The sequence below is a fragment of the Colias eurytheme genome, chromosome 31 (assembly GCF_061535395.1).
Source record: "Colias eurytheme isolate Ceu_HAF_F1 chromosome 31, ilColEury1 Martin Lab GWU primary, whole genome shotgun sequence".
NCBI classification, from domain to species: domain Eukaryota; kingdom Metazoa; phylum Arthropoda; class Insecta; order Lepidoptera; family Pieridae; genus Colias; species Colias eurytheme.
The window spans coordinates 3,938,628-3,953,715 of NC_143010.1; the positions used below are offsets into that span (position 1 = coordinate 3,938,628).

Here is a 15,088-nt window from a genome sequence, read left to right on the forward strand (position 1 = left end):
TTCTAGACGATTTTAGCTGATTCCAAACGAAACTAGACGGCCCTTGATGATTCTAACTGTTTCTAGACGATTATTCTACACAATCCTAGATTATTCTAGACGATTTTAGCTGATTCCAAACGAAACTAGACGGCCCTTGATGATTCTAACTGTTTCTAGACGATTCTACACAATCCTAGATTATTCTAGACGATTTTAGCTGATTCCAAACGAAACTAGACGGCCCTTGATGATTCTAACTGTTTCTAGACGATTCTACACAATCCTAGATTATTCTAGACGATTTTAGCTGATTCCAAACGAAACTAGACGGCCCTTGATGATTCTAGCTGCTTCTAGCTAATTCTAGACGATCCTACACAATTCTACGCGATTCCAAGCAATTCTAGACGATTCTAGAGCATTCCACGCACCTCCGACTCGTGCGGCAAGCCCAACCTCGGCTGGAACTTGCCCTCCATCTGCAGGTACTCGTTGAGCGTCGCGTACATCGCTGACGGATCGTCGCACTGCACGTGTTGCTGTGTAGACGACGCTACCGTCTGCTCGGCTGCCTCCGGCTGCCCCGCGCCCGCTCTCAACATTCGGTCGGGTTGCGCGAGCGGAGGGTGAATCGGCACCTGGAACGCGATCTCAATTGTTAATTGTGGTGTTAAATGCATTGAGGTATTATTATAGAGAGGACACCACGAACAAAATCTGTGTAACAACTAACAAGCGCGGCGGCGCGGGCCGGCTAGTGAGTCATACACTTTGTAGATATTCTGCCTCTTATTACTTATAAATTAAAACCAATCAATGTGACAAATAAATATTGTTTGTCTTATTAAAAAAATATGTATAAATTATCAATTAAAACCAAACAATGTAACAAAAAAAAATATGGTTTGAGACAATTCACTCTAACTCGTGTTAGAAATAGTGTAGTAGCGATGCCCTCTCTAGTACGTAGTACATGGTACCTCAATGGTTAAATGTGTTTAATTTGGTATTATATATGGTACTATAACATACATAAATGTAAAATTTACTTGTGTTTACGCGACTATTATACACTAGCTGCTCCGCGCGGTTTCACCCCCGTGGCTCCACTCCTGTTGGTCGTAGCGTGATGATATATAGCCTATAACCTTCCTCGATAAACGGGCTATCTAACACCGAAAGAATTTTTCAAATCGGACCAGTAGTTCCCGAGATTAGCGCGTTCAAACAAACAACTCTTCAGCTTCATAATATTAGTTAGTATAGATTAATAATTGCTCCAACTATTCGAATATTTAACACGGGCCGACGAGACAATTAATTTAAGTAACTATGTAATTAATATATCGTGTTTTGAATCTGTTAATTTTTAAACATAATAATAATACATAACTTCTCTATCACATACTAACATAATATTGTCATGTGCTCTGAAAGTCTTAAAATGATTCTAGAAAGTTCCATGCATAATCGATAATTTACTATACAAACACCATGTTATCATTAATTGATAATACGTTGTCATGTTAAAACTTCCTCGTATTAAAAGCTTCAGGGGTTTCCTTCCGAAAATAAATACGTATCAAATTTCCGAGTCGCAATAATGCATACTTACTTCTATGTTTTCATTTTAACCAACTACATACTATAGTGAACATTTTATACAGTTTTGTGAGAATAATATAATGAATTAGTTCCTGCTTTAACATTTTGTAACTATTTTTACATTACTTTTACTGTTATAAAACGAGTAGCAGTAACCTTTGTTCCTCCCTAAATAACATCTATCGACTAAATCCAAACACATCGATATCGGTACGTCATTTTGTGATAGCGTAACCAGCAAATAAACAGAGTAATTACTTTCTTATTTTCAACACCAGTATTTAATATTTACATAAAGAAAATGTGTTTAAAAATATAAAGATAACAACAAAACAATACCCAAATAAATTGAAATCTTTAACAAAAACAAACATCTGCCTTCAACGATCGGCCAATCAGAATCGCGTATACAACAAGTACTTACGGCCATCGAACCCCCCATTGACGTGAAACATATGTTCCGATATACGGTCAGTAACCCTAACAACCGAAATTATATACGAATTTTATACAATGTCATTTTATTGTTTTAATGAGAAGAGATAAGGCTTTTCCCGCATTAAAATTTCGCACTTTCGCATGGAAATCCCGGGTTGAAGAAGTCGCCAATGATAGATCAAAGCTTAGAGAGTTTGTCTCAGATCAATCTACATAAATTCATACAACAAATAAAGCCGGCTACTCACATACCTGCAGCAGGGGCAATATTGGTATTGCACCCTAATTGCCACCTTAATTGTGATGTGTATAGGCAAGCAGGGGCAATTTAGACAAGAGCTGAAATTGCTCCGACCGTCATACAACCGAGATTGTCTGTAGCCCGCTTTAATTGTATTGACGAACGCATGTCTACAACTCAATTCTAAATATCGTATGTATACGAAAGATGTAGAATATTTGAATGTACATGTAAATTGTACATCACAAAACAATTAGTTTCAACAACACATATTTCGTAATCGCACATCGTTTGGCCGACAGAGGTCACCAGTGTTGTAACGTGAAGCAATCTATGCTCTTATCAGTGTATGAGATGAATATGGATGAATATAATTGTTTTATAAGTCAGGGATGTGGCTTTTAAAATATTTCTAAAAGATTTTCGATTTGCAGTTTTTCAACACGTTATTATTAGCTTCACCTGTAATCATAGATTCTAATATTATAAAGCTGAAGAGTTTGTTTGTTTGTTTGAACGCGCTAATCTCAGAAACTACAAGGAAGGAAGGCTATAGCCTATAGGCTATATATCATCTCGGTAAGACCAACAGAAGCGGAGCACAGCTAGTACATAATAAACTTCTTAAGTATTTAAGTCACAAATGAATTAACTATTTTTAAGTCTACAAATTTTCGTAACTCATACATTTATGTATGTCTATTGTGCTAGCGCTCTACATATTTAGTTTTTGTTGCTCAATTATACGCAAATTATACTTGGATGAATGTTGATGGTGTTTTTGTAAGTTGGGAGTTATATAAATAGTAAATGTGATAAGTAACGCAGTCTATTAAATTATTAAAAATTGATCAGTGATAGATAGTTATAAAAATCTAGACACTACAACATAGATTCATATATAAAGATATGGATAATAAAGATACACACATATAAATACCGATTCAAGCACAGATTAAGTATATCGCTATAGATATACAGATATATATGTATAGATACAGACAGGAAAACTCACCAAAGTGCGTTGGCTGTAGCAAACAACGTCGCTCGTCTGGTCACTCGCCAGCTGTTGCCAGCCGTTGCCAGTTGTTGCTTGTTGTTGCCGGCTGTTGCCACTCGCCGATCCCCCCACGGCCCGTCCTCCCGTCGTATGCAGCGACCGGGCGCGGAGGCCCTAGTACCTGGCGAGAGAGCTCCCGTCAAACGGTGCGCGTGCGTCGCTCGCTTGCGTAGCGCGTGCACGGCGAGGGGGTTCACGGGAATTTTGGGGGTTCGTAGGAACTTACGGGTTCACAGGAACTTGGGGGTTCGTAGGAAGAGGAATTATCGATGCTTTGTCAGCAATGAGAGTAGATCTAGGATAAATGGAGATTCTTTGGTTTGAGATAAGGTAATATGGTAAGGTCGGGACGTCACAAAGGACAACAAGGTTACCGGGTGCAATGTCTTGTTGAAAGACGATTGCCCAGCCGCCTTAGCTCTCTTACGCCAGTAATGACAACCGTGGTTGAACACAGATTGCAGGGCGCAATGCTCACAGATAATATAATATAAATGCGAGCACACTTGTGTGTTTATAGAAACAAAAACGCCACGGTCTATCCCTTGACCCGCTTAAGTATACACCGGGTGTGAGACACCCTTAATACTATATTTTTTATTGAACCGTCGAAGGTTCGTCGCAACTCGCGATTTGGGTCTCTTCAAAGGGATGCGCAACAAATGTATTGTAGCAGTAATCTAAATAAATTTACCTGTAAATAAAGTTATGTTAATATGCGAAAATTACGTGTGTGCATGCTTTTACAACAAAGTAGGCGCAACCAGTGTCATTTTGGTTAATGCTTTCTCTTTTACTCTTAGACATTTTGCCAAAAGATAGAAAGAAACGTAAATATTTTCGATCATCCGATGCAGCATTTAGAAAAATATTTTTTGGAAAAAAAAATGTATTTTAATTAATTAATCTTATCTCGTTTCGTAAATATTTGTTTGAACAGCTTTATTCCGCGTTAAAATTATCATCTTTAAACAACTAAATGGTACGTTCACATCATGTTATTTATTTAGCAAATCGACATAACGGTTAAGATAAATGTGGCCTGTTCATGATATCTATTGTCGAGTCACAGAGTATATTATCAGCTCCACCCAAAACGGTTTTTGAAGTGAAACTTCTTTCGGCGCGTTAAAAACCATGACCAACCATGGAAACCAAATGGCTGACAAACAAACATAATAATATTATAGTTTCTTTCGATCCTACATCGATTTTTTTTTTCGATTAAGATACTTCATGCTATATATAACAAAAAATATGTGACCCGCCTAAATATTCGTGCCATCTAGACAAAAAAAACTCCATACCTACTACATATAAAAACCAAAAAATGTAGTACCAAATCAGCTTATTACGACATTCTTATTTCTTGGCAACTATATCACACATCTATTTAGTGAACATCAACAGGTTTTAGCACAAAAACATTGCCAAACGGTAGGCGTTTTTACGTAAACACTACACTACAAGTTGAAGGTGAAATTTATCTTCTATAGTTACTAATATTATAAAGCTGAAGAGTTTGTTGTTTGAACGCAATTATCTCGGGAACAGGTCCTATTTCAAAAATTATTTCGGTGTTAGATAGTCCATTTATCGAGGAATGCTATAGGCTATAATCATCACGCTAAGACTTACAGGAGCGGAGCACTGCGGGTAAAACCGCAGGGCACAGCTAGTATTAAGTACGTCAAATTCGAACTCAAACATTCATTTATTTACATAATAAGACTCTTCTATAAGCACTTTTGAATCGTCATATATCACAGTTTTAGCATTTACCACCGATTCGGAAAGCAGTTTCTACGGAGATGAACCAAGTTTGCGTTTAGTGACAGAGATTAGCGTATAATCTTAGGCGCGGGACATATAATTTTGGAAAGGCGGCGAAACCGTGGCACAACCGTGGCGTGCCGTCTCGACGCCTGTCCAAAATTCTTTCATACAAAATGTATAAGAAGGACGTGGTGCAAAACAGATTCAAGAGGTGCGCTTATGGCACGCCCGCGCCCGCGCCGCTTGTGTTTGACCCGCGCCTTAGGTACCGTTTCCTGATTTGTTTATGTATAAAACTATCTTTATCACTATTATCAAAATCAGTATGTACTTTGATAACGCTATGACGTATGGAATTATTTAATAAATAACAATACCTAATATTACCTATACTTTTTCCGGGTGTGATTTTCACACGTATTTGTTAAATATAATCAAACTAGCTTTGCCTCTTTGTCTATAGCGTGATAATATATAGCCTATAGCCTTCCTCGATAAATGGGCTATCTAACACCGAAATAATTTAACAAACAGACCAGTAGTTCCTGAGATTAGCGCATTCAAACAAACAAACAAATTCTTCAGCTTTATAATATTAGTCTAAAGTCTAAGTAATATTAGTATAATATTACCCAATAGTCTATTCCTAGACCTAACTATCGTGTTACTTATTTCAATTTGTTTTCATCGTTTCATTTGTCTTTTTTCTACGATTTCTTTCGTCATACACCAGCTGCATAATAAACAATGCACCAACGAATCACAGCCGAACATCGCAAACATATTTACTTGTGTATAACCTTTATTATTTTGATATCAGCTGTTCTCGGTGACCTTGCGCTAGCAAAAATAGCATGTAAACAAGTCTACGCAGACATTTTTGTTTTTAAAGCTGTTTCTCCGAATATTCTAGAAGTTCTATTCGTGTTTGAGGTTTAAGACATAGATCATTTACAGTACTCCAAAAGTGATAATGCGCATAGAAATCTTCGTCACAGTTCGGCAACTGTCTTATTCCCGGAGCGTCCGAAGACGATATGTATATAGAGTGGTTAAATGCATTTTCTTCATGCATTATTTTAATAAAATTTGTTCAGTCAAATGAAATACATTTTGGAAATACGACAATTAGCGAAGATTTGCATGTGCATCATTAATTTTGGAGTACTGTACTAGTATACACCTATTGTGAAACCGACTTTGTAAGGTAGCATTCATTATTGAAACAAATATAATTTTACAATTTTACATGATTTGAATGTCAAAAGAATAAATCACCAAAAAATTCAGGACAATTTTCACACGGCACGATCTGATCCCATACTAAGCTTTCGGTTGTGTTATGGAAACCAGATGATAAACACACATACATTATTTTTTTTAAATAAACACTCATACCCAGATAAAATATAAATAAAAAAAAATTAAAATTCATTTAAAAATAGTCTCGTTTGTTGTAGAGCTGTATTTATATTACACCTGATAATAACTATTTACATTTTCAACTAATTACAAATTGTCCCGGCTTTGCCCGGACTTTATCCTAGACTAGCTTTCCACCCGCGGCTTCGCCTGCTTTGTCTAAAACCTAATAAATTATATACTAAAACCTTCCTCTTGAATCACTATCTATTACAAAAAACCGCATCAAAATCCGTTGCGTAGTTTTAAAGATTTAAGCATACATATGGACATAGGGACAGAAAAAGCGACTTTGTTTTATACTATGTAGTGATATAAAAATAGCCTACATTTCTCAGTAAAATTGCATCTATCTCATGGTAGAGTAATTTCCAAAATTGTTCACATAATTCTCTCACTATAAATTAAAACAACCAATCAAATCCTTCTTCTTTACATACCAATAATTTGTAATATTACTAACTAGATTTCCGCCCGCGGCTTTGCCCGCGTTTGCAAAGGAAAACCCGCATAGTTCCCGTTCCCGTCGGATTTCCGGGATAAAAACTATCCTATGTGTTAATCCAAGTTACCCTCTATATGTGTGCTAAATTTCATTGTAATCGGTTCAGTAGTTTTTACGTGAAAGAGTAACAAACATCCATACATCCATACATCCATACATCCATACATCCTTACATCCTTACAAACTTTCGCCTTTATAATAGTATTAAGATATTAAGATTAAGATTAAACTTTATATCTCCTTCCCGCACTGCGCACAAAAGATATAATATGTTTGTCAGATTGTCTATCAATACATCGTGACAATCACGACGAGTACAATGTACCCACTTGTTGTTTTTTAGCAATCAGTCAATAAACCTTACTATCTTTTTTTTATCAATCTGACGCAAAACAACAAATTTCTCGTACCATCTGTTTTTGTAGAAAATATGTAATTTTATTTTGAGAACACTACTTGAAATTATTCTGAGAAAAATATTTTTTTTTTTTTCAAACTGGACCGGATGTATATTTTTTTTTCTCGTGTTACTCTCGGATACATTGAAACTGCGTGTTCGAAATTGATAAGATTTCGAAATAAATAAATATTCAACTGCGATTTCTTTTTCTTTTTTTGTTCAAATATGTATAAATAACTGTTTGTTTTGCCCTTTCTACAGCTGCGCTCCTATAAATCAATTATCTATTATATAAAACAAACAGCATTAATTCCGATCCATCCATTACGCACATCACGCGTATTCACGTGAACACACGTGCGAACATGATACTGTTATCAAGGTTACAAGTATCATAGAATACAGATATTACTAGATCAGCCTATCTAATATCTAACACCTTGGCCACGGACACCGGCGGCGCGACCGACGGCGCGACGGGCGGCGCGGCAATTCGCGCGGCGCGGTAAGCATGCCACGGGCAGTTGCGTTCGCCGCCGCGACCAGTGTAGACGAGGAGACGAGATGGCTTTATCAAAGTTAGCTCGACGTTGTTTGGAGAGTAGCAGCTTTTTTGCTCAAGATTTAATGTTTGGAAGATATAGTGGAGTACACGAATTAAATAGATATCGTGTTACAGACGGAGAATTCCACCAAAAATATGAAAAATATAGGCATGATGAAAAATTATGTTGCGGGTGGCTAGACTTCCAAATAGCTGGTCTAGCTAGAATTTCTGCAATAAAAGCTTCCGTCTCCATTTTCGCGAAAAAAAAACAAACTATTTTAAATTAAGTTCGCTCCGGGAGTAGTCGCCGCGTCTGCCGCTCGACTCCGTGGCCTGCGCCGTAATAACTCATACATTTGTTTCGATCGCTAGTCGTGCCGCGCGATTCGCTCGGGGAAATTCGCCGGTCGTCTCGCTGGTCGCCGCTGCGCGTGGCATGCCCAGTACATTTCCATACATTTGATTCATTCGCAAGACGCGCCGCCAGTCGCGCCGCGCGAATTTTCGCTATAGCGAATTGTCCGTGGCCAGCACGTAATATATATGTATTATAATATATAAATCTCGTGTCACAATGTTTGTCCTCAATGGACTCCTAAACCACTTAACCGATTATAATAAAATTCGCACACCATGTGCAGTTCAATCCAACTTGAGAGATAGGATAGGTTTTATCCCGGAAATCCTACGGTAAAAGGAACTACCTATGCGGGGTTTTCTCTGAAAACGCGGGCGAAGCCGCGGGCGGAAAGCTAGTGTATTATAAAGGCGAAAGTTTGTAAGGATGTATGGATGTAGGTATGGATGTTTGTTACTCTTTCACGTAAAAACTACTGAACCGATTACAATGAAATTTAGCACACATATAGAGGGTAACTTGGATTAACACATAGGATAGTTTTTATCCCGGAAATCCCACGGGAACGGGAACTATGCGGGTTTTCTTTGCAAACGCGGGCGAAGCCGCGGGCGGAAATCTAGTTATAATAAAAAATACGCGTTTATACAATCAAATGCAAACGCAATGCGCTTACTTTTCCACCAATAATGTGCGAGGAATGTGGTTGCAAATAACAAATAGTATCGCTTTAAACGCTAAACGCTTCAAACTTCAAACTAAATGAATTATTGTGATTTTAATATTCTCTCTTTGTTTAAAATAATTCGACGTTAAAATGAAATAATGATTATTTTTTGATAACATGTTATATGCAATTTCTAATCAGTTATTTTTACAAGTTCAATGTCAAAAATTGTATGTATTTATTATATAAACTAATGATAAGGTTATCATTTTCATTAATTTGAAAATCCGTTATTTTAACGGATTTACTCTATTTATAAATCGGGAATAAATCAAGTTTAAAATGCGATAAATGGAGAAAGACGCCGTTTTATTAAGACCAGAGACTATTAATTGAACTGTTGATTGAGATAATTGACTTGGTCAATCTATTGACTAAAATTATTTACCATCAGAAATCTACATATTCTTCACATATTAATACTATACTTTTTGTTATTTTTTGACTAATTGAAGGTTGCTTTTCCACCAATAATGTGCGAGGATGTGTAGCGAGGAATGTGATTGTAATTAACCAATAGTATCGCTTCAAACTTCAAACTAAATGAAGCTATGTGACTGATTATTTAGAAACATATTCCTCGCTGCACATCCTCGCACATAATGCACAAAAGCACCCTAAATAACTTCAACATTGAACATATACAGTAGCACCTCGTTAAGTCGAACCTCGATAAGTCAAAAACCTCCAAATCTCGAAAAAATGTCTTGTTCCCTTCCCTTCAAACCCGAAAACCTCCGTAACTTGAAATCTCGGCCCTCTGTTAGTCGAAATAATCACCGAGTCCCTCCAAGCCATTTTGGTACATATTTTCACTCTATAACTCGAAAAATTAAATTTGACCTCTGTATCTCGAACATGGCAACATTTTATTTTACAATCTTTATAACTTGATCATTTGGACTTTAACAATTTGCCGACAGTGCAGTACACTATATTGTTTCTTAGAAAATATTTTAGGAGTATACGATAATAAATTTATGACTCACGTAAACACGTGTTTGCATTAAGTAGGTATCTGATGACGAAATTATCGATTCAGTAGCTCAGAAAACCGATACTAATGATTAAGATGACATAGAAGACGTGAATAGTACATGCGCTCCATGCGTTTCCATCAAAGAGGCAAGAACCGCATTGAATACCTTACGAAATTTTATAGAGCAAACCAGTATCTCTGAAGAAGAAGAATTTTCTGTTCTTTATAGATTAGATAATGCTAGAGAACAACCAAATTATCTAAAGCAAAAAAAATACTGACTTTTTTAATGCCATATTTTTTATTTTAAAATGATTTGAAATAATGTTGATTTATAATAAATAAAAACATGTTCGTCACCTCTGCAAGTTGAATTTTAATGTACTTTACCTCTCTAACTCAAAATTTATAAGAATAAACCTCAAACTCTGTATGTCGAATCAAAATCCGCCTAAGTCGAAATCCTCCATAAGTTGAAAACTCTATAACTCGAATTTTTTGGCGTCTCCCTTGATATTCGACTTATAGAGGTGCTACTGTATAATACACTTCAATATTGAAATTTTTGTCACATTTACGCCCCCAATCGTTACAACATTGTTCTATCAAGCAATAAATATGAACATTGAACGTTTGTCTCTAATACGACTAAGAATAGGTTGAATTCAGCGGTATTTTGTGAAATTTTAGTTAATAATGATTCAAACGAATTAATAGTATAATCCATGTGAAGCAATACTTACGTTTGTTTTCAAATTAGATGTAAGTAGCTAAAAAATTCGTTATTGAAGCGCAAAAAAAATTAGGCTAAAAAGTGTTCGGCTAGATAAATATTAATACAGATGACACTCCTTATAATCAACACTGCACCATCTAGTAATTCTTAATCTGTGGCAATAAATACGTATATATACGTAATGAACTGACGACAGAGTGAAATCGCACACGCTCTTACGTGCACAATGAACATAATTTTCTTTTTCTACTGGATATGCATTTAATTTATAGCGATATGTGCAAAAAATTTCACAGAGGTAAACACACACTAAAGTTTATTTGTTTGTTGTTTGGTTCAACGCGCTAATCTTAGGAATTACTAGTCCGATTTGAAACATTCTTTCGGTGTTAGATAGCCCATTTATCGAGGAAGGCTATAGGCTATATATCATCACGCTAAGACTATACTACTACTGATTTTCTTAGGCGCAATCGTTTCATGCAATGCAATTAAACTGCAGACTGAAAATCAGCGCTGTAGTAAGTACTCTCGAGTCAAACAGCATAGCTGAGTCTGGGCCTTTTGCCACAAAAATACTTTTTTTTTATTTTCTTATTTTTGTTTATTTTTATTTTCAATTTTGTTATTAGGTTAAGTAGATTTTAAGTTTTTTTGTATCCAAATTATTGTGGCAATAAATACATTTCATTTCAATACATTTCATTTCATACATTTCATTTCATTTCATTTCTAATTATAATAAAATACATATTAGTATCACACGAATCAGAAGAAACTGATTTAAGGAGTTATTTGATTTATAAACACGGTATTTTTATTCTTATATTATTATTTATTTTAGTTTGTATCGTATTTAATTATTTACTTGTCACGAACAGGAAGCGGTTCCATTCAGTTATTTATTTATTCTTTCATGTAAGTTTATTAACCCTGTTATGTACGGTAAATAAAGACTGTGACTAACCAAATATATTGTTTAATGTTTAGTTTTATAGCATTCAAATGCTTTATAAATAAGAAATTAAAAAAATCGATTACGAGACGGATTTCGTCATTAAAGATGCGGGAATTTTTTTTATGTATTCTTATTTTTTTTTTTGTAGATACCTACCTACCTACTATGAACCATTTCATTTACTTCAAGTTACCTAAATACCTACTATGAACTATCTATTGATTCTGTACTATACAACACCTCATTTTTCTTACATTCAACATGTGCTAATTAATAATGAAATAAATAATAATAGTTTAATAAAACTAAAAAAACACGCTTTTTATAGAAAACCGAACTAAAAAATAGAAAATTTTATCAAATTAGTGTATTGTCATCGGTCCTCAATAAATCTACAAAGTTTGAACGAAATCTGGCCGTTTAAAGTGGGTCAAAATCGCGCCCAAAGAAGTCGGTTACAAACATGCAGGTGAAGCTAATATAAAGCGTGTAATAAAAAGGTAAAACACATCATGCGATCCCGTGTGAAAATTGCTTTTGATTCCATTTTAAATCATTATTATTCCCCTTTGATGATCACATTAATTAATGCAATGGGAAAGGCTATTATAATTGTTCATTTCATACCAGAGTAAGTAATAATTATTAACTACTAGCAGTCCGCCCCGGCTTCGCCCGTGGTACATATTTACGTTTTCTCAACGTAAGAACCATCCTCGTACTTCAAGGAATATAATACAAAAAGAATTATCGAAATCGGTTCAGCCGTTCTCGAGTTATGCGCTTACCAACACATTTTGCGATTCATTTTTATATATAAGAGAAGAAGATAGAATAAATTTATAAATATAAATTTATTAGCTAGATGTACTTATAAAGAAGGAAACTTTTTTAGCCACAAACATTTAAATAAATGATTATTTCAAAATATAACCATCTTCAACTAGATAAAACTTAAATGAAACCAACCGAAAGGCTTCAAAAATAAAGTCAAATTGAAAAACCTAATTTTTTTAAGTTCGTTAAAAAAACCGGTCAAAACACAATATTATGGTTCACCTATTTGTTTGTCTGTGCCATTCTATAATCTATATTTGCATAAAAAATATCGTATCTAGGGGCAGAACATGCGTGACCTCTTTACTACATCTGTAAGCCGTTACATAGATAATATTTTCAAAAATGGAATACCGTTAGAACGCGCGACGTTCCAATTTCAAACGCTTCTATTTTCGGCATTATTGACGCGAAAGTAGGACGTAGTGCGGATATAAAGGACCAATAGAGAGGTTGTTGACTACGCGTGGCACATAGGTAGATTTCAACTAATTAGGCGGCCAAAACTCGCCACCTCAAAAAAATACTAAAGATAAGATAACCATTTACTCAGGTAGTAAACAGTTCCGGGAATACCATAGGCACCCCCTACCCACCCTTCGTAGACGCACAATTGTTTCCCTAGGGTAGTAGGGTAGTCGATAGTCGCTTAAGGTGTACGTGTCTGTTCTCGGCACTCCTAAACTTACAACTTTTGTAAAATTCATATTTGTTTTCTAACTACTTCTTTTCGAGTGACAGTGGTGGATTGCAGTAATTCAGGTAAGAACCTATGTTTTTCAACAGTAACATTAATAGTTTCTACTTCCCCTGATAAACTTTTTATTTTTTAAAGATAGCTCTATCAAAAAATCCGTTTTTTTTTGTGTTTCTCACAGTTAAATATGTCTTTTGACGAACTTAAGGGTCCGTCCGAGCAATGTTTTCTTTATTTTACAATACTTCACTTATTTTTCTATTATACCAGTAAAAAATTGGCCGCGGAAACCCGCGCGTTTTGAAAATAAGAGCATTTGAATCTAAGGGGTCGAAATTGAGAAAAATACCAAGTTAGTGCTAAATTGTATTAAATCGAATTATTTTTTATTTTAGGTCCGTCTGGTGCCTCGGGTACTAAAACAGTGACTCGGAAGTACCTGTTTGAACAGGTAAAAAGACAAAATTTACCAAGTTTAAGGGAAAAACTCGATTCGTATGAAAATTTTCTTTTGATACGTTATGGACACACTGAAAATGCTAAAAAGCATTTGAAGCATAGATATTCTTGTATCAAAACCTAATTCATGAAAAGATGGATGAAAGCCAGTAAATACGAAGAAGTTTTCCTAGTAAACAACCGAGATTGGTTAGAAGGAACTTTCGAGATTCCGATACAATCGGCTTCTCCTCAAGGTAGGCCAGCAAAATCTTTCGAAGATTTAAGTGTGCGAAGCAAAAGAAGAAAAACTGAAAAATTTGCGCGAATTTTGAGCATGACGTCATCATCCATGCCGCACAATCCGATTTACAAAACACTGGGCAAAGGAATGCTTCAAAATTCTCAAAGAAATTACTAATTCGCCGACACAAGCTAGCAAATATAGATCTATAAGATCTATAAGAATATTTAAGATGTAGTTAAATGATATTTAAACATGTTTTGGCTTATAACTAATAATTCATAAGACGTTTTTTTTTTTATTTCTTTGGTAATTTTTAAATAATATTTATTTTTGGTATTTTATTGATGTAAGTATATTGTTTAATCAATAAATATATTTTTTCGGATCAAAAACGGTTTATTTTAATTTCCTATTGTACATATAGATATTTTCCAGAAAAAAATATTTTTGGCCGCCTAAATAATTGAAATCTACGTATGTGCGTGGGATGTTTAAATATGGAATTTTAATTGTTTGCGACCAGAGACAATTAATAAAACTATAGAGTCGAATATGTATAGATTTCGCAACGACACTACAGAATCATTTTTCATGAATTTTTGCCAACCTAAGCTAATATTACTTATAACTTTTATAAGTAAGCTTTTTTTAATTACATCACATAAATTTCAATTAATATAGTAAGTATGTGAATAAGAAAAGACTAACAGGGATAAAAATTACCTACGCAACATAAACCAACGTTTTCAACATTTTCTCAAAATTCACAAGAACGAAAACAACATTATTACGTATAAATTTACCCACATTTAATGCTTATTTCCTTCCACATTACACAAAACACCGTAAGACAGCACGCATGTAGGGCGGATAACCGACGTGTGACGTCATAGCTCACACATTGACGTTTTGTTTACGTAACTCTATGGAATTTCAAATATAGAACACCAAGTTCGAATTTAGAACAAAGCTGAAGCCTTTTGTAGAATATTCTAGAACAGATAATATATGGGATGGAAATCAAACATCTTAAAATATATATAAATCTCGTGTCACAATGTTTGTCCTCAATGGACTCCTAAACCACTTAACCGATTATAATAAAATTCGCACACCATGTGCAGTTCGATCCAAC

General features: G+C 35.0%; 1 protein-coding gene across 2 annotated transcripts in view; it reads right to left on the bottom strand.

Moving 5' to 3' along the window:
* Positions 1-15,088, bottom strand: part of CycG (cyclin G) — a 41,851-nt gene that overhangs the window by 12,761 nt on the left and 14,002 nt on the right. For both annotated transcript variants that reach the window (XM_090118960.1, XM_090118961.1), the window contains exons 2-3: positions 3,282-3,447; positions 414-620 (exon numbers count right to left, since the gene is read on the bottom strand). In XM_090118960.1, the coding sequence (XP_089975086.1) occupies positions 414-584 (171 nt within the window). In that variant the 5' untranslated portion in view covers positions 585-620; positions 3,282-3,447. The remainder of the gene's footprint in view (positions 1-413; positions 621-3,281; positions 3,448-15,088) is intronic.